General features: G+C 34.1%; 1 protein-coding gene across 1 annotated transcript in view; it reads right to left on the bottom strand.

The window, feature by feature from the left end:
* Positions 1–4,776: 4,776 nt before the first annotated feature.
* Positions 4,777–20,583, bottom strand: part of LOC120205699 (glucosidase 2 subunit beta-like) — a 40,336-nt gene continuing 24,529 nt past the window's right edge. The window contains exons 12-16 of the mRNA XM_039205535.1: positions 6,710–6,797; positions 5,908–5,969; positions 5,399–5,450; positions 5,196–5,320; positions 4,777–4,884 (exon numbers count right to left, since the gene is read on the bottom strand). Coding sequence (XP_039061466.1) covers positions 5,252–5,320; positions 5,399–5,450; positions 5,908–5,969; positions 6,710–6,797 — 271 coding nt within the window. The 3' untranslated portion in view covers positions 4,777–4,884; positions 5,196–5,251. The remainder of the gene's footprint in view (positions 4,885–5,195; positions 5,321–5,398; positions 5,451–5,907; positions 5,970–6,709; positions 6,798–20,583) is intronic.

The raw sequence follows: 20,583 nt of genomic DNA, 5'->3' as shown, positions 1-20,583 counted from the left end.
TACTCTATTAGTTGATACATCATTAATGGACTTAAAAGAAACTCGCTTTTGTTTTCCTTTAGCACAAACATCACAGATTTTATCATTATCAAATTTTAGCTTTGGCAACCCTCTAACTAAATCTCCTTGAATCAATCGTTGTAAAACACTCATACTAGCATGTCCTAGTCTCCTATGCCATAACCAACTATCATGCTCATCCTTAGAAACTAGGCATAAATTAGTCATATTGATAGAATCTAAATGAATCATGTATATGTTTCCTATTCTATGACCAACAAGCATAATCAAAGTAGATGCAATGTCAATCAATTTTGCAAACACTTAATTTAAAAATAAGAGATTGTATCTTTTGTCAAATTCATCTATTCGGATTATGCTTTAATCCATTCACATACAAAAAAACATTATGCAATGTTGATTATCAAGATTAAGAGCACATGCATAAAGTTTTTGAAAATGTTATACATTAAAACTTTATAATATTTTAAAAAATCTATGCATAAACATTAAGAAAATTTTAAGGTCAAAATTTTGCAAAACCAAAGTTCTTGAAAAATCGATATCAATTGTTAAAGAGATATCAATTATATTTTAAAAACAATTTTGACCAAAAATTAATATGATAAACTAGAGTTTATAAAACATTACCAAAAATTACTATGTTCATCATATAATATTTTTCAACATACATGAGATAAAACATAATAATTTAGAATTATTCAACATTTAAAACCTCATGCATGCATAAACTAAATGAGCAACCAAATAAAATTAAAACATTAAGTTTAGAGGTTACCCATTCCTTTTTCATGTGTGGCTAGAGCATCTTGAATATCAGCATCTTCATCACCATTGCTCCCACACACCTACAAGAGACATTTAAGTAGATTTTGGTATCCAAATTGCTTTGGATCCTTGAATATTAGTTTCAATGCCTCTTGTTCCTTTTAGAACTCATACTTGTCTAATTTTAAATTGTTTTCCTTTCTTTAAATGACAAGTATGCTCCTCTTTTTCTTTTGTTAAACATTCAAGCTTAACTTTCAAATCGAAATTTTCTTTTTCAATACTTTCAAATTTCATTTTTGAAAGCTCTAAATCCTTCTTCAATATTTCATTTTGATTTTCAAAATCCATTTTCGTTTCTAGAATAAGTTTGTTTAATTTGAAATTTTCTTTTTCAAAGTTTTCAGATTTTATTTTTGAAACCTCTAACTCCTTTCTCAATATTTTATTTTGATTTTCCAAGTTTGTTTTAGCTTTCAAAAGAAGATCATTTTTAGCAATAAATTTAGAAATCAATTTATTTTATTTGGAGTTCATGGTCTCAAACTCCAAAAATAATTCATCATAAGCATCTTGTAACTCATTAAAAGATTTTGAATTTAATCTATTTGAGTTAGAAGATACCTTTGGCTCTGTGAGAGCTAATAGAGACATCACCTTTATTGGTTCTTCTTCTTCCCTGTCTCTATAGATCTCCTCAAGCTTAACCCACATCTCCTAAAGCTTAACCCATATCTCTTTGGCATTTGAACAAGAAGAAACTCCTTTATATACATTAGGATCAATTACACAACACAACATGTGCATAGCCTTTGTATTTTGTTGAGTTTTCTTCCGTTCTTGATCACTCCACTTCTTTGCCTTCTTCGTAGAAGAGGAATATTCTTTCTCGATTATCATCCAAGCTTCCATATCATGTTTTTGGATAAATATCATCATAACCTCTTCCAACGACGATAATTTGTTCCATTGAAGTAAGGAGGCATGTCAATTGGTCTAGATTCTTCCATGGAGAATGAACCGGAAGTGGACGTCATCTTTGTCGATTTAACTCTTCCCAGATCTACTCAAGAGGCAGTTAAACCTTCAAATGAGTCAAGCTCTGGTACCAATTGTTGAGTTAATCGATTGATGGAATCGGCCAAGAGGGGGGTGAATTGACAATTAAAATTTTGGTGGAAGCTTTTGCAGAAAATTAAAAGTAATTGCACAGCGATTTAGAGTGGTTTGACTTTCTCAACCAAAGTCTACGTCCACTACCTTAGCTATCCACACTAAGGATTTTCCAACAAATTCACTAATTTGTTCTTTCTTTTGAGGCCAAAGAGATAATCTTACAACTCCCTCAAGAATATACCCCAATTCTTGAGAACACTCTTTTCTTAAAGAGAAGATTACAAATTTGCAAACATAATGAAAAAACTCACAAGGCAAATGTGTTTGCTCAATTCTAGAACAAAGAAAGAACATTCAAGAATGAATACAATTGAGTAAAAGTAGTGTTCTTGAAAGCAAAATGAATATTGAATGAAAAATAGGCTTGAAATGCTCAAACAATGAGTTTGATGCTTTCTCTTTGATTCTCTCATGATTCTAGTTGATTGATGTTTCTTGTTGTTTCTTCTATTTGATCAATGGCTTCTAAGCTTGTTTAAATACTCTTTAAATTGATTCTGAACGTTGGGGATGATTAGTGGAGTTAATAGAGTCGTTTAAGTGTGAAAACAATTAATAAAATAGTGGGAGCATCTGGTGCATCGATGCATAAGGCTAGTGCATCGGTACACTATGTGTAAAATTCAAATATTTGGACCGTTGGACCCTTAGTGCATCGGTGCACTAAGAGTGCAACGATGCATAAAATGCATTCGATGTTTCAAACAAGCCTGAGTGCATCGATGCATAAAATGCATTCGATGTTTTCATGAAACCTGGTAGTACATCGTTGCATGGTAGTGCATCGATGCATGGTAGTGCATCGATGCATGGTAGTGCATCGATGCATAAAATGCATTCGATATGGTGAATGCATCGATGCATCAATGAGTGCATCGGTGCATCCCTTCACAAGTTTGATTTTTGGCTCGTTTTTGGTTCGAAATACTTTGTAAAAATTGTTTCAAAAATATTTTGAGTATAAAACACAACTTTACACTTTAGTAAGGATTGAAATTGAACTTTGAAAGACTTGGAGTAATATTTTGATATTCGAATAATTATATCGAATATACTTCAGAAATCTTTTGTAAAAATTTAAAATTCATTTAAACTTAGTTTGTTATATCGAAACATCAAAATGTTTTCAACATATTGGCTAAGAGAAATTTCAAATTCAATTCTCTTATAGGCCCCTTTTCAACTAAAATATCTCTAGATTTATTATCAAGATTACCCCAATTTCTAGGGTCATAAATGTCCACAACATGGACTAAGTGTTGATCAATCCCAACATCTTCAACATTAGACTCATTTTGTGCATGATTATGGCATTTAAATTAGAAATGTCACCATCTATATGATTTAGGATATCATGGTAATTTGCATCAGTAACACCTAGATTGGTACAATTTGAAGAACTATAAAGATTATTTAAATTCCCAGCAATATCATTTAAATTTTTATTAGAAGGCTCTCCAACTCCACTTTTAAAGAATTTATCAAGAGCTCCTTTTTGTGATTCTATTAAATCATCTATTTGTTTTCTTTTTTCACTACCAGACAAATGTTTTTTAGGCAACATTATATAACAATGCAACTAATGTAGAAAAGAACAATAACACCTGTAAATGGCAAGATCCTCGATTGAAGTATTTATACGCCAAATTCACAACACCGTAATGATTGAACTTATAAGGAAGATGAAGTATCTGCATATCCACGTTTGACATTTCATATCCAAAATTTATGAAACAAAAAAAAAAGAGAATAAATTTATCTAGAATTTAGAAATATATAAAAATTAAAAAGAATTTGGAAACATGAACTTAGGATTTTAAAAATATCTTCAATGACCACAATTGATGATGAGTAATTGTGATTTTGTGTTTGTGAATTGTGATAAATATGAGAAATTGAAAATTAGAACAATAAGAAATAAGTTAATTTTACTTCAATGTTCTCCTCTCATTTATATTGAATAAAAAGTAACCGTTGATAAATATTATGAATTTGAATGTTATTAATATTTTTTTTTTACTTTTGATAACAAATAACAATTTTTAACGTTATTTGTGGCCCTCCTGCATTAATGTAAGAAAATACTGCATTAATATTTGTGGGCTCTGGGTTGCAATACTTTTAATTTAGTTTTACTCTTAATAACAATATAATAAAAAATTGAGAGTACATTAACAGAAGGTGAATTAATTAATAGTTTATTAAAGTAGGGCAAATTAATATAAATTAGAATTATGGGCCCTAGGCGGGTGCCCCACTTGCCCCCGCCCAAGGTCGGCCCTGAATAATAATATATAGTTTATAGGTCACATAACCTTGAGAAAAAACAGCATATGCTTATGGAAATTATTCTCTATTTTTTTCATCAAATTCTTGAATTTGGTCTTCCTCATTCAACATTATTACAAATTTCCATACTAAATTTATATTTTAAAATATCCTTACACTCATGTGATGCTCTTATTATATTGGTCCAATGTTGAAGATGGAGATATAAAAAGTTTAAGTGTTGAACAAAGAAGATATTCTGCCATCACTAACTAGTAGGATTCTCAATTCTGGGATTCATTCAATTTAATGCGTGCAATTGAAGCTTGATAAATAATAATAAATAAAATGTTGTTAATATCCAATATCTTCATAAAAAAAAATCACTTGTTCTTATGTCTGGCATTTTAGAACTTTTAGCCCTTCCCAAGAAAATGGTTTTGAGCCAACAAAATACCAGAAACAATGCAGGCATTCATGTAGCGGGTTCACCATTCCTTTAAAGGGTTCATTAAAAAACACCAACAAAAAAACAGACAAGACCATTAATATCATGGTCTCAGTCCTCAACAAATGAAAACATGTCCTGCACTGTTTTGTAGGAAATTCTGGTTTTGCGTAAACATGATTAAATCTTCATCTTCGTTCTCACCTGCAAAAGAAGTATAAGAGTTGGAATAAGCAACAAAAAATAGTATTCGGCATATCTAGGGGTTGATAAGAAGACCAAGAAATCGAAAACTAATTCAACCGTAACGTTTGGTTTTCGATTTTATAAATAAAAAGATTGTGCATCGTCCGAAAACTGCAGTCGGCTTAAAGTTTATGATCTACTTTGTAGAGATACTACAGCTATTACATGAAGCTTGTTCATAGACAAAAGATATCAATTGGTTAATGGCTACTCGATAACATAGCATAGAACACCATTAGATAAAACAAGTATGATGTTTCGAAATTTTCCATTGAAAGAATCGATAATGTCGGAATACTTGGGACGATATAGGCTGTTAGAAAGTCAAAGCTCATCATGATTCCATTGTTGTTCTTGGACTTGGTCGATTGATTCTAGTTTCTGTTTGAATTCCTGCCAAATCCATCATTCTTATAGAAGATGCAGAATAAAAACGAAATGAAAAGAGCTCCATGTGCCAGTGACAGTTACCTCAAGCTTTTCGTCTAGGCAGAGAACAGGGGTATACATGAGAGCTGCATATCTGCCATGAATAAGGAGGGTTAGATGGCATAGTTTTCGAGTGCATGCACACACGTGTGGCTAGATGTGTATGTGTGCATAAGGACGAAATAAGAGCCGAGTCGAGCCGAGCTTTAGACCATAATAAGCTCAAGCTAGAGTAGAAATTAAAAGATCCAAGCTTGGCTTGAACTTAATTAGGCTTTTGTTTACCTAGTAAAATATGAGCTCAATTCTCATGCTTGACTTCCAAACTAATTATCTATGCTCAAGATCGAATTGGTATTTTTCAATACTACTTAACAATAAAATACATATTTTAAAAATAAAGCTCAGCTGCTTACAAGCTACTCAAGTCAAGCATTAGTACTTGAATTTGGTTTGCTCGATAACTCAAGCTTGACTCGAAAATAGCAAAGCCGAATTGAAGATCTTTTTTCTATCTGAATAGGGATGAAGAATGGGAGGGAAGGACTTACTCGCAGCGGCTTGGTTCATCCATGCCAGTTAGTTCGGTTTTTAATCCACACCTTAGCTTGACCTGTAAGGAAAAAAGAAGGATCAACGCTAAGAATTTTGCATATGAGAAGAAAGCTTCTCGACAACGATCCATTTACCAGTCAATATCTACCAAATTGATTATGTTACTGTTGAAAGTATTAAAATGTTTTTTCAAGTTTGGTAACCAACTTTGAAAAAATGATTTTCAAAGTTTGGTAAATGTTTCTTTGAAAATGGTTTTCAAAGTTTGGTAAATGTTTCTTTGAAAAATAGTTTTTCAAAGTTTGGTAGATGTTTGTTGAAAAATGATAATGGGATAATCACAATTAATCCCTAGGCTTTAGGGTATTTACAAGATTAAGTCCTTAAGTTTCAACTATAAATACCCTAGCTCATTTAGCTTCAAAATCATCCCAAAACATTTCTTTCTTCCTATACTAGAGAGCTTTCTTGTGAGTAGTGAGTGTTTTGTAAACACCTGTAAATTTTCTCTCTTAGTAAAAGATCTGCAGCAGCCCGGAGACGTAAGCACAATTGGCTGAACTCCGTTATCAATTTTCGGATATTATTTTTCCGCTTTTATTTCGCATTCTCACTAATCTGGTTATAGGGAAATTACTTGTACTCGGTTTATTTTCCTAACAATTACATCAGATCTTTTGCTCGACAAGGAACAACATATCATCGATACCTCTTTTCTTTAGGATCACGATCCAAGAATAGCCAACGAGATACAAATGAGCACCACATGGAGGCTATTGGCCAGCATATAAATATTACCTTTAAGCTTCTATCGGGTCCATTCCAGCATTCATCTCCATCTGTGAACAGCATATATCTATGAGAATTCCCAAACTCATCCCACTTCCTACAATAAAAGGAATGGATTAAAGTTTATACAAGGAAAAGAGTCAACCAGATAAACTGCAAAATTATCGAGCATTCGGACCTTTCCTCAGGTTTTTGCGCCTTAAAATCGAAATTCATATCGAAGATGCAAGTAAATCAACCAGCCTTCTGCTCCTAAGTCCATTTTCTTTTCTAAACTGTTTTAGATTTGAATTTTACTGTATAAAACACCTATCTGCCTCTATTAGTTCATCACTAAATATCAAAATAATAAATTTGCACCACAAATCTACACCTATGATGCAGGCTGTCGTAACCGGTTTTCGTCCGGGCACGAATTTTTTTTATTTGGCGGGAAAATTGATGTGAATAAATGGTTTTGAAAATAATTTGGGAGTCGCCATCGGCCTTTTGGGTCAGGTAGGTCGAATACCTAAAAATTATTTTTTAAAAGAGTTTTAAGAAAACATCAATTAAAAAATGAACTGATCTGCGTTTATAACCAAAAATTCGTTCTTTTTAATAATAAAAAGGGATTCGTGGTCGGTTACGTTTAGGGAAGGATTAGCACCCCTACAACGCCCAAAATTGGTACTTTTTTAATTATAAATTGTCTCTTTTATTAAAATTTTAAAAAATCAAAATATATTTAATTTATAATCATATTATTTTAAAATTATATAAAAAAAATATTTATTTATTTAAAAATATCAGAAAAGGACTTCTAGGTGCCTTAAGACAGCTCTTTTCTTTGATATTAATAAATATTATTTTAAATAATAAATTTTTTATAATATTTAATTTTAAAATACCAGAATAGGACATCCAGTTGTATTAAGACTGTCCTTTTCTTCGATATTGAAAAATAAATATTAAAATAATTTATTTAAAAATAAATTATTATTTATTATATATATTTATGACTACATAATAAAAATATTTAAATATATAAACAAGTAAAAATTAAAACAATAAAAATATAACTAAAACGATATATTTTAAAAGCAGTAAAATAAATAAAGACATTTAAAATAAATAACTAAATTATAGTAAAATTGAAATTAAAAACCTAATTCATAATTAATCAAAATTATAGGGATTAAACATGCTATTTTCTTATTTAATAATTTAGTGACTAAAATAAACTTATCTAAAATTCGAATATAAGATTAAAATAAATTAAAAATATAAACTAGGGATTAAAATATTATTTATTAAAATTAAGGGATTAAATATGTTATTTATCCTAAATATATTATTTTAATATAAAGGACTAAAATAAATGAAATTAAAATTTAGAGATCAAATTAAAAGGATTATAAGTTCGATTTAGTGACTAAAATGTAAAGTTTACAAGTTCGGAGGACTGCGGAAAGGATTTAACTATTATTAATTACACGAATAGCCCTCCCCAAAACGGCGTCGTTTGGGAAGGGTTATTTAATACCCAAACCCGGCTGGCCTTCGGGCCAGCCTTCATTTTTTTTTCTCTCTCAAGCAGAGAGAGAGCCAGAATTCTCTCTGGCCTCTCTCTATATTCCCTCACCGGAGGGAATCCGGCAGCCGTCTGCCGCCGTAAATTCCGCCGCCGACCACCGCCTCCGGTGGTCGGAAATTCCCCAAATTCACCTAAAATGTAGATCTATACACCCTAAGACCGAATCCGACCTTTATTTCCCCAAAAAGACTCCTAATCGGAGTAAATCTATGAAAATATCTTCGGTATTTTCTGTTCTCCAGCGATGTTTAATGCTTCCGGTGATGGTCAAGGTTTCTTTGGTAAGCTTCTCTCCCCTTTTTTTTGTTGTTGTGTTGTTGTTGACTGGGATCGTTGGTAGTTTTTGTATCTCTCTCTCTGTTTCTGTCGTTTCCTCGTCTCTGTTATGTTCTCTGTCTTTCCGTTTTCTCTGTCTCTGTCTCTGTCTCTGTTCGCAGATGGGGTGATGGCTTTATAGCCATCACTGGTGCGGCCATCGGACCGGTCCGAAGAGTGGATTTCGGTGAGTCACCGGACTCCCAGTGGTGACTCACCCCATAGCCATGGCGTGGACGGCTGACGTTGGAGCTTCTGGAGCCTTCGGTTGGGACGTGGCAGTGGTGGAGACGGCGAGAGCAGCTGCGGCGGCCGCGTGGCCCTAGGGTATCATACCCTAGGGTTTGCATCTGGAGGCTCTTGGACCGTTGGATCATGCCAGATCCAACGGTGGATGGATGATGGCGGCTAGGGTTTAGGGTTACATATTTAGGTTAAATGGTTGGGCCATTGTAATTGGGCTGGTCGATTGGGCTTGTATATATTTTAATATTTATTTATATATGTATTTAATATATTTAATAATAATAATAATAATAATAATAATAATGATAATAATAATAATAATAATAATGATAATAATAATAATAATAATAATGATAAAAATAATAAAAATAATAAAAATAATAATAATAAATCAATATGGGTAAAAAATTAGTATCTTCAGCTGCCCCTCTTTGCTCATTCTTGTGTTAACAGGAATAGGGCAAAGATGAAAAGATAAAAAAAAAATTATCCATTTGGCTTCACTTGATCATAATGGAGATGTTGAATAAATTCTTCTCTTTCTTTCAAATGAGTTCTTCTTATTATGAACTTTCCGCTGGGGATGATGTTGACCTCTTTCTTTCTGTGATAGAGTCATTCAAAAGGTTGAATAAGCTCTTGATGAGTTCTTCTCATTATTAACTTTCTCTAGAAAGGCTGATGCTAATCTATCTCCTTCTGTGATAGAATTATGCAAAAAGTTAAACAAGTTCTTCTTATTATGAACTTCTTCTTCCTTCTTCAGATGAGTTCTTCTCATTATGAACTTTCTCTGGAAAAGCTGCTCCATCAAGTGATGGATTTGAGCAAAAGGTTGAACAAATTCTTCTCATTATGAACTTCTTCTTCCTTCTTCAGATGACGAGTTCTTCTCATTATGAACTCTACCTGGAAATGCCGATCCATCAAATGATAAATTCAAACAAAAAGTTGAACAAGTTCTTCTCATTATGAACTTCTTCTTCCTTCTTCAGATGAGTTCTTCTCATTATGAACTTTCTCTGGAAAAGCTGATCCATCAAGTAATAGATTTGAGCAAAAGGTTGAACAAATTCTTCTCATTATGAACTTCTTCTTCCTTCTTCAAATGAGTTCTTCTTATTATGAACTTTCTCTGGAAAAGATAATCCATCAAGTGATGAATTCAGGCAAAAGGTTGAACAAATTCTTCTCATTATGAACTTCTTCTTCCTTCTTCAGATGAGTTCTTCTCATTATGAACTTTCTCTGGAAATGTCAATCCATCAAATGATAGATTTGAATCTTTGCTAAAATCTTTGAAATTCCTGTTAAAAATTCAACATAGATGAAAATGAATGAAAATGCACCTATTTTTGTAAACACCTAAAATATGATGCATGAATGTTAAGTTATTTGATTTCAGATTGGTGAATTGAGTATTTCTTCAATTGTAAAAACCCAATAGATCTTTCTTCTTCAAATCAGAGAATCTATCATCTTTGACAAATGTAGATGTAGATATTATGTCACAAAACCTCTTGAGAATAAAACTCAATAGTATAGGCTCTTGAACAGCTTGCATCCATGCAACATGTTGATTCTGATAACAACTCATCTGATTATGAAGTGACCTTTTCAGATGATTTCACGGATATCGATAGTTCTTTTAATATCGAGAAATCTTGAATTCTGATTCTGATGAGGAGAATAAACTGTTATTCTTGACAAAAATGAGATTCTCAGAGGCTGAAACTTCAATAGCCCTGGAGAAATGTGGTTCAGATTCATCAATTGCAAAATTGATAGATTTTATATGTGCTGCTCAAATGACTAAAGATGCTGACGCACTTCTTCCGGTAAAAGATGGGAAGCCATTATGTGATGATCCCAATTACAAGAAAAGGCGAAACTTGTGCTATGATTTTTTTTTTGGGAAAGGAATAAGCAAAAGAAGCTTGAAAAGAAGCTTCTTAATGAAGACGATCATGCAGTTCATCTTTTAATTCCAATGATTGGTTCTGTATTTCCTACCAAACCAGATCAGATAACTCAAAGAACACTTCCAGAAGATGCTATTGAGTCTCCTTATTTCTACTATGAGCAAATTCATCTTCCAAATTCAATGATTGGTTCTGCCAAACCAGATCAGATAACTCAAAGAACACATCCAGAAGATGCTATTGGCAAATTCATCTTCTAAATTCTATGATTGGTTCTGCCAAACCAGATCAGATAACTCAAAGAACACTTCCAAAAGATGCTATGAGCACATTCATCTTCCAAATTCAATGATTGGTTCTGTCCAACCAGATCAGATAACTCAAAGAACACTTCCAGAAGATGCTATTGGCAAATTCATCTTCTAAATTCAATGATTGGTTCTGTCCAACCAGATCAGATAACTCAAAGAACACTTCCAGAAGATGCTATTGGCAAATTCATCTTCTAAATTCAATGATTGGTTTTGTCCAACCAGATCAGATAACTCAAAGAACACTTCCAGAAGATGCTATTGGCAAATTCATCTTCTAAATTCAATGATTGGTTCTGTCCAACCAGATCAGATAACTCAAAGAACACTTCCATAAGATGCTATGAGCACATTCATCTTCCAGTTAATGTTTGGACTATGATATCACAATGCTTATTCGATGTAGAGCCAGAATTTGTATATTCGAAGCATTTCCATGCTACTACACTGAAAAGGGCTATATTCATAATTCTGCCAATTAAGAACAGATTTTCTCTTATTCTGCTTCCTCCATGTGCTGATGCTTTTCCATTGACAAAGAAATGATGGCTTTCATGGGATCCAAGAACAAAGTTGAACTGTTTATAAACATGTACAGGAAGTGCCAAATTGACAGAAAGGATCTGTAAGGCTCTTGAAGCTTATGACAATGAGCCACCTTCGAGTGTCCAGAAGTATGTTCTTGATGAGTGCTGAAAATGGAATCTAGTATGGGTTGGAATGAATAAAGTTGCTTCACTTGAACCTGATGAGGTGGAAATGCTTCTAGGTTTCCTTAAAAACCATACACAAGGATCTGTATAGAGACATGTTTCCCAGTGATATCAATGTCTTATTTATTTTTGCTGGAATTAGTGCCGCAAAGATCGCCTTCTACTGTCTTAGTATATCTTTGAAAACAAAGGTGCAAGAACTGAATGGTGATCGGTTGGAGCAATTGATGAGTAGATTTGGCGGATTCGACCTTATTGTCGGTAGCATCCTGTGTAACAATCTTGATGTTCATGGTTTTAAGATGGTGATGTTTTGCTTACTTTGTATTCCATGTATTTAAAAGTATTATCATAAAGTGATATTCAGAAATCTTTAAATTATTTCAAAATTATGTTAATTCATAGAAGAATAAATTGAATTTCCGAAAATAAATTAAATCTCAAATAAATTGGACTTGAAATATATAGAATTGTATTCAAAGTTCTGGCAAGCATAAGAATGATAAAAATTCAAATGTCTCAACAAGTTATAAGCATAAGTATTTCTAAATTAATCAAGTTGACACAACTTAGAGAAATGATGTAAGCTTTTGTCTGGAAGATCTCAAACGTTGTCGAAATGCTTGTAGATGTGAAGTTTCTTCCAAACTGTCAAAATCTTAAGAGAATTCAATTGCCGGATGCCTAATATTAACCTGCATTTGAGCCGCCTTTTCAGGTTTTCAACTCAAATCCTTCCTTTGGTTACAAGATGCCCTTTGCGGGTTTTCACCTTGACCCCCTTTTTCTTTTTTCTTTTTTCTTTTTTTTTCAAGCATAATATTTCTTGACAGAATCTGAGTTTATTGGATTTCTCAGAATTTTTCCATCCATTTCTGCCAAGATCAACGCTCCTCCGGAAAAGGCTTTTTTCACAACGTATGGCCCTTCCCAATTAGGCATCCATTTCCCACGGAAATCTTTATGTATAGGCAAAATCTTTTTTAGTACTAGATCACCCTCTTGGAATTCTCTTGGATGTACTTTTTTATCATGAGACTTCATCATCCGTTTCTGATACATCTGTCCATGGCAAATAGCTTTCAATCTTTTCTCCTCAATAAGGTTCAATTGATCAAATCTAGCTTGGATCCATTCAGATTCATCCAATTTTATTTCTCTCAATATTCGAAGCGATGGAATCTCAACTTCAATTGGTAAGACTGCTTCCATCCCATAGACTAAAGAAAAAGGCGTTGCCCCAGTAGATGTTCGAACAGTAGTTCGGTATGCATATAAAGCAAAAGGTAACTTCTCGTGCCAGTCTTTGTAAGTTTCAGTGGTCTTTGTAATGATTCTCTTGATGTTCTTATTTGCTGCTTCAACTGCCTCATTCATCTTTGGACGATACGCCACTGAGTTTGCATGTTTGATTTTAAACTGTGCACAAAGTTCGGTCATCATTTTGTTGTTTAGGTTCAGAGCATTATCTGTAATGATCTTTTCTGGTAGACCATATCGGCAAACTATCTCTTTCTTTATGAATTTACAGACTGTGGACCTCTTAATATTGGCATATGAAGTAGCTTCAACCCATTTGGTAAAATAATCAATTGCTACAAGGATGAAGCAATGTCCATTCGATGCTTTTGGTGTGATTGCTCCAATGACATCTATTCCCCACATAGAAAATGGCCAGGGTGCTGTCATTACATGTAAAGGAGATGGGGGTACATGAATCTTGTCTGCATATATCTGGCATTTATGACATTTCCTTGCATAGTCAATGCAATCTGTGTGCATGGTAGCCCAATAGTATCCATATCTCATTATTTTTCTGGCCATGGAAAGACCATTTGCATGTGTTCCACATATTCCACTGTGTACTTCTTCAATGATGCTTCGAGCTTCGCTGGTATTTAAACATCTCAATAACATTTGATCATCGCTTCTTCTATACATAATCTCGCCATCAAGAAAATATCCAGCAGCCATTCTTCTCAAGGTTCTTTTATCAATTTCCGATGCATTTGGTGGATAACTTTGATTTTTGATATATTGCAGAATATCATGATACCATGGTTTACCATCTACCTCTTCTTCCACATTATAACAATGTGCAGGAATTTCATATACCTGCATTTTGATTGGCATCATATCAACTTTCTTAGTTGCTTGAAACATAGCAGCTAATGTAGCCAAAGCATCTGCCATTTGATTTTCTTCTCGAGGGAGATAATTGAAGGTAACTTTCTCAAATTCTTTCACTAATTCGAGGGTAAAATTTCGGTATTCCAACAATTTGGGGTCTTTTGTTTTCCATTCTCCTCGCAATTGATACGCCACTAACGATGAATCTCCATATATTTTGAGATATTTGATTTTTCTTTCTATAGCTGCTTTTAATCCCATAACACAAGCTTCGTATTCCGCCATGTTATTGGTGCAAAAGAACTCCAGTCTACTTGTAAAGGGATAATAAATATTTTATGGAGAAATTAACACTGCCCCGATTCCTCGTCCCAAAGCATTAGATGCTCCGTCAAAATAAAGCTTCCAAGTTGCAAATTCATCATTTGTTCTGACTTCTTCATTCATGGATATGCACAACAAATCTTCATCGGGAAAATTGAAACTCAAAGGCTGATAATCATTAGATACACGACTGGCCAGAAAATCAGCTATGACACTTCCTTTTATTGCTTTTTGGTTGACATATACAATATCAAACTCAGATAATAACATTTGCCATCTAGCCATTCTGCCTGTCAAAGCTGGTGATTCCATTAAGAATTTCAAAGGATCAAGTTTGGATATCAACCAAGTAGTATGGTATAACATATATTGTCTGAGTCTTCGAGTAGTCCACACCAAAGCACAACATAATTTTTGTATTGGTGGATATCGAATTTCACAATCAGTAAATTTCTTACTCAGATAATAAATAGCTTTTTCTTTCCTTCCCGATTCATCATGATGTCCTAGTACACATCCCATCGAATTTTCGAAGACCGTCAAATAGAGAATTAATGGTTTATCAGGCATTGGTGATACTAAAATTGGGGCATTGGATAAATATTTCTTAATAATATCCAAAGTTTCTTGACATTCTTTATTCCAGACTTCAGGATTGTTCTTTCGAAGTAATTTGAACACTGGATCACATTTGTCAGTTAATTGAGAAATGAACCGAGATATATAATTTAATCTTCCCAAAAAGCCTCGAACTTCTTTTTTTGTATTGGGTGGTGGAAGATCTTGAATTGCTTTTACTTTATCTGGATCAATCTCGATTCCTTTTTTGCTGACCACAAATCCCAAAAGTTTTCCAGAAGTTACCCCAAAAGTGCATTTAGCGGGGTTAAGCTTTAATTGATACTTCCTCAATCTCTGGAAAAGCTTTCTCAAATTTTGAATATGTTCTTCTTCAGTTCGGGATTTGGCAATCATGTCATCCACGTATACTTCAATCTCTTTGTGCATCATGTCATGAAACAAAGTTACCATGGCTCTTTGATACGTTGCCCCTGCATTTTTCAATCCAAATGGCATCACTTTATAACAGAATGTGCCCCACATGGTTACAAATGTTGTTTTTTCCATGTCTTCAGGATTCATTTTTATCTGATTATATCCTGAAAATCCATCCATAAATGAAAACCATGCATGCCCTGCAGTATTGTCCACCAATGTGTCTATGTGGGGTAATGGAAAGCTATCTTTTGGACTAGCTTTGTTGAGATCTCTGTAATCCACACACATTCGAACTTTTCCATTTTTCTTCGGTACGGGAACAATGTTGGCTACCCATTCTGGGTATTTAGCTGCCTGTAGGAAACCTGCATTGATCTGTTTCATCACTTCCTCTTTGATCTGTAACAACATTTCTGGCCTCATTCGTCTGAGCTTTTGTTGGACCGGTTTATATTCTGGATTAATTGGAAGCTTGTGTATCACTATATCAGTGCTTAAACCAGGCATATCTTGATAAGACCAGGCAAAGATATCTTTGAACTCTTGAAGGAGATTTGTCAATTCTTGTTTTGTCTGGACTGTCAGAGTAGTACCAATTTTCACCTCTTTTATTTCTTCATCTGTTCCCAAATTCACAGTCTCAATCTCCTCTTTGTGGGGTAGAATTTGTTTGTCTTCTTTTTCTACCAATCTTAATAGTTCAGTAGGAACATCACATTCCAATTCATCCTCACATCCATTGATTTCTTCCAGACATATAGGTTGCTCTAAATTTATCTCTTGATTAAATTTAGGAATAAACATGCTATTAACACGGTGACACCTGCAAATTTAAGTCGGACATATTTCCGAAAGAATATAGTAAATTTATGAAATAAATAAATGTAAAAATGTAAGAAAATGTAAAGAATGATTGCCATCTGAAAGTTTTAAAGAAAATTTCTTATATTTAACATACTTTCCTTTACAAGATAACAAAAAGTTTTCATATTTTTGAGCTAAACATAAAGATTAGTTCTGAATATTACTCTGCGTTAATATTAAAAACTATAGGAAGATCTTCAGTGGTCCAATTGTTGAGTGTTTCTCCAGGAAAACATGGACGAATTCTATCCAAGTATTTGCCAGTCTTGTTGTCATTCATGATCATGTTGATAAATAATCCATTCATAGCTTCTTCAACTATGTCTTGATCTTTCATCAACTTTTCTTCTTTGAAGGCTTCAACAAGCTGCTGTTCTACATTAATTGTTCCCCCTGATCTGAATATGGTCTTCAACTGTGGAAAAAACATGTGTTCCCAGATGATTTCTTTCCCTTTCAATTTTGCCTTTCTGTCTTCACATCTTCTTTTCATCTCTTTGTTCTTTTGCTGAAAATTGGGCTTAAATCCAAGCCCAAAACGATCTTTCTTCATCTTTATACTGACAGGAACTGAAATCCCTTGAAGATTCTTTCTTATCCCTTTCCCAGCTTTAGCTCCGATGCCTAAAGTTTGTTGTACCATCATCTTGGTGCAATCAGACAATCTGGGATATGGAATTTTGCTTCCTTCTGCAATAAAGGTTGCATTTACAAATTCAAGAGCTCGGAAAGAGCATTCAAGAGCATCATCATTGGTGTCGATATATGGAACATCACTTGTTACCGACGCAATGATTTCTTCTTCAGCACCGACGCATATTAGTTGTCCATCAACAACAAATTTCAATTTTTGATGTAATGAAGAAGGAACGGCTCCTGCTGAATGAATCCATGGTCTCCCTAATAAACAATTATATGTAGGGTGGATGTCCATCACTACAAAGTCAATATTGTACACGACTGGTCCAATTAACAACGGCATTTCCATTTTCCCAAGCACCTCTTTTTGAGTACCATCAAATGCTCGCACTACATTCTGATAACTCTTCATGTGTGATTGATCCAGAGGCATTCTTTGAAGTGTGACTAGAGGCATCAAGTTGAGAGCGGACCCATTGTCAATCAATACTCCTGGCAACACATGACCATGACAATGTGTCGTGATGTTCAAAGCTTTTACTGACCCCATTCCGCCTTCTGGTATTTCATCATCCGTGAATGTTATGTAATTGTCAGCGGCTATATGTCCCACAATTCTGTCAAGTTTATTGAGGGATATATCTTCAGGGATAAATGTTTGATTGAGAATTTTCATCAAAGCATTTCTATGTGCTTCTGAATTCATCAATAGATCAAGAATAGAAATTCTCGCTTGTTGTTTGTGTAGTTGTTCAACCACACTATACTCACTATGTTTCAGGAATTTCAAAAATTCTTGGGCTTGTTTTTCTGTCACAGGCTCATTGAATGCTGGAGGGGATTCATCATCAAATACCTTCTGAGGTATTGCCATGGCTTTTCCTTTTGCTTTCACTTGTTCTGAAGCATTGGATGTTTCGGGAGAGTAACATCTCCCACTTCTTGTAAAGAAACCGACTTCGCTTATTGCTTCAGACGTCGATGTTGTACCCAAACTCTGTATTTTCTCTTCTGTTTTTTCTAGAGAAACAGATCCTCCTACCATTGAAACATTGGTAGTATAATTCCAAGGTACCCTGCGGGTATCTTTGTATGGAAATGGTAGAGGAGTGGTGATAACTACTTTCGGCTTTATTGGTGCAGGAATCACCGTAGATGATTTCACATTAATGATCACAGGATCATTTATTCTTTGACTAGGTTTAGAATCCTTTGATGAGCAAACATCATCTTCTTTTTTCCTTGGTTCTTCTTCAAAGAATTCTATTTCTCTATTGTTCATCAATTTCTGCACCAAATCCCTAAACTCGGGACATAGTTGAATTTTATGCCCCTTCTTTTGATGATATTCACAATAATTCTTGCCTTCATTCTGCTTTGGCCTGAATTGTTGTGGAATTATACCGGCTAAAGAGAGTTGTTGGAATACCCAAACAAAAGGAGATTTAATTTCAGAAATGTCATTTTTTGCTTTCTTTCTGTTCTCTTCCTGAATTGCATTCACGTTTTTATCTCCATGATTTGGCAATGGATGATTTGATGCAGATGGTGTATTGAATTCCAACTTTCCAGTGTTGATCAAATTTTGAACCACCCTTTTGAATGCCAAACAGTTTTCAATAGAATGACCCGTAATTCCTTCATGATAAACACAGTGTGCTTTTGTATCATACCAAGGAGGGAATGGTGGTTGCATGGGAACCAAAGGATAGGGCCGTATGACATCTGCTTTTAACAGTGAATCATAGATCTCAGCATATGGTACTGGTAAAGGTGTAAAAGACAACCTTTCATTTTCCTTTCTAGATCTTCTGGAATCTGCTCGATTAGTGTTTGTTTCCTCCTTCTTAACCCTTGGCTGGGTTATTGTAACACTTTTCGATGAATCCTTGTTGTAAGAGTTTGCATTGTTAACTTCATTCTCTTTTTTCCGGTACATAGGTCTTTTGGAACTAGACCCCTCATTTGATTCAATTTTGCCACTTTTCAAGACATTTTCAATGAGTTCTCCAGAAATGACCAAATCTGCAAAATTTCTGGTTGCATTCCCCATTAGATGATTTAAATAAGGAGCCTTCAATGTATGAACAAATATTACTGTGGCCTCTTTTTCTGACAAAGGTGGTTGAACTTGGGCTGCTGTGTCACGCCATCTCTGGGCATACTGTCTGAACGTTTCATTATTCTTTTTCTCCAAATTTTGGAGAGTCCATCTATCAGGAACCATGTCTGTTACGTGGCGATACTGCTCTAAAAATGCTTTAGCCAAATCTTTCCAGGATCTAATGTTGGCTTTGGTCAATTGAGTATACCATTTTAGAGCTGGTCCTGTCAAACTATCTTGAAAGCAGTGAATTAACAATTTCTCGTCTTTCACATATCCTGCCTTTCTGCGACAAAACATAGTAATGTGGGATGAAGGGCATGTAGTACCATCATATTTATCTAATTCGGGAGCCTTGAACTTGATGGGGAGGATTAGGTCTGGAACCAAACTCAACTCACTAGCGTCAAACCCATAGAATGATTCAGTTATTTCCACAGATTTCATTCGTTCTTCTAAGCTCTTGATCTGTCTGGTCAATTCTTCATTTACTTTTTGTTTCTCATTCAGCTCATTCAAATCTGGGATTAAATGCTTAGTATTAAGATCCCCTATTTTCACATCTGATATAAGCGGATTTTTGCTTGAAGATGCAGGATTCACTTGTTGATCTTCATGTGGTTTGGCTTCTTGTAATGCAGATATACGAGCATTGATTTGTATAGGTCTAGTACCAGAGTGATAAATTGGTTCTGGTGGAAAACCTAGAGGATACATAGGTTCTTGGTCGAAAGATACAGGATTTTCATGCATTTTTCCAATGATAGCCTGTCTTTTAAACATGTCCTCTATTTTCTGCATCATGCTGTCTTGTGAATTTGCGATATTGGCTTCAATTTTTTCCAGCTTCATTCTCATTTCTGCTTGTTCTTTATTATGATGTTCCTCAATACGTTGTATTTTATCCTCCATAATTCTCTTAGTAGCTTGTCTAGTACCGTAGTGAAGTTGTATTTCTCTTTTGGCCAGAATAACTGCGATTGAAAAATCTTTTAATATTAATTTTTCCAAATTTTAATTAATGAATTTTATCTTAATAAATAAAATAATTCATAAATAAAATTATGAAATGAATGATGAATGTATGCAAAATGTATGTATGCAAAAAAGGTATTGATCCCAAAAAGTTAACTGTCATAGAACAACTTTCATCGGCATACAAAAGTTTCTTTATAATAATTCATAACTACAGATAAGGCATAGCTTTCCTATTAAGCTCTATAATTTCTTTCATTAACCATGACACCTTCTTTCCGCACTTAGAAACTGGATCAACGTGATGCTCAATTATTTTGGCTTCAACAGCTAGTTCCCCAACATATCTAGCAACTTCGCTCATTTGTACCATGGCCTCGAACACCATATTACTTCTTTCTTCACTTCTTTCAACATAGAACTCAGTTGACTTTTGTCATTGTTCATTCGTTCCTTCAAGATTTTGCTCTAACTCAGTGATTCTGACTTGACAATTGTGCAGAATTTTTTCAAGATATCTAATGCGTCTTCGCAGTGAAGCATTTTCCTCATTACTTTCTTTGAGATCATTAGGTCCTAGACGAACCTTTTCTTGAAATAATGACTCTTCAAGTTGCAAAATATAAGCGTTAAACTCTGAATTTTTGTTTCTAGACTGATCCAGATCTTCTTCAAGTTTTGTTTGTGCTTCTTGCGTTCTTTGATTAAGCTTCTGGATTTGAACATCCTTGTTTCTGCATCTTTGCATCCAATTGCTAGCCACTT

This window comes from Hibiscus syriacus, unplaced genomic scaffold (assembly GCF_006381635.1).
Source record: "Hibiscus syriacus cultivar Baekdansim isolate YM2019G1 unplaced genomic scaffold, ASM638163v2 tig00012635_pilon, whole genome shotgun sequence".
Classification (NCBI taxonomy): Eukaryota; Viridiplantae; Streptophyta; class Magnoliopsida; order Malvales; family Malvaceae; genus Hibiscus; species Hibiscus syriacus.
The sequence above is the reverse complement of the archived record's forward strand: the minus strand, read 5'-3'. Positions and strand labels throughout refer to the sequence as shown.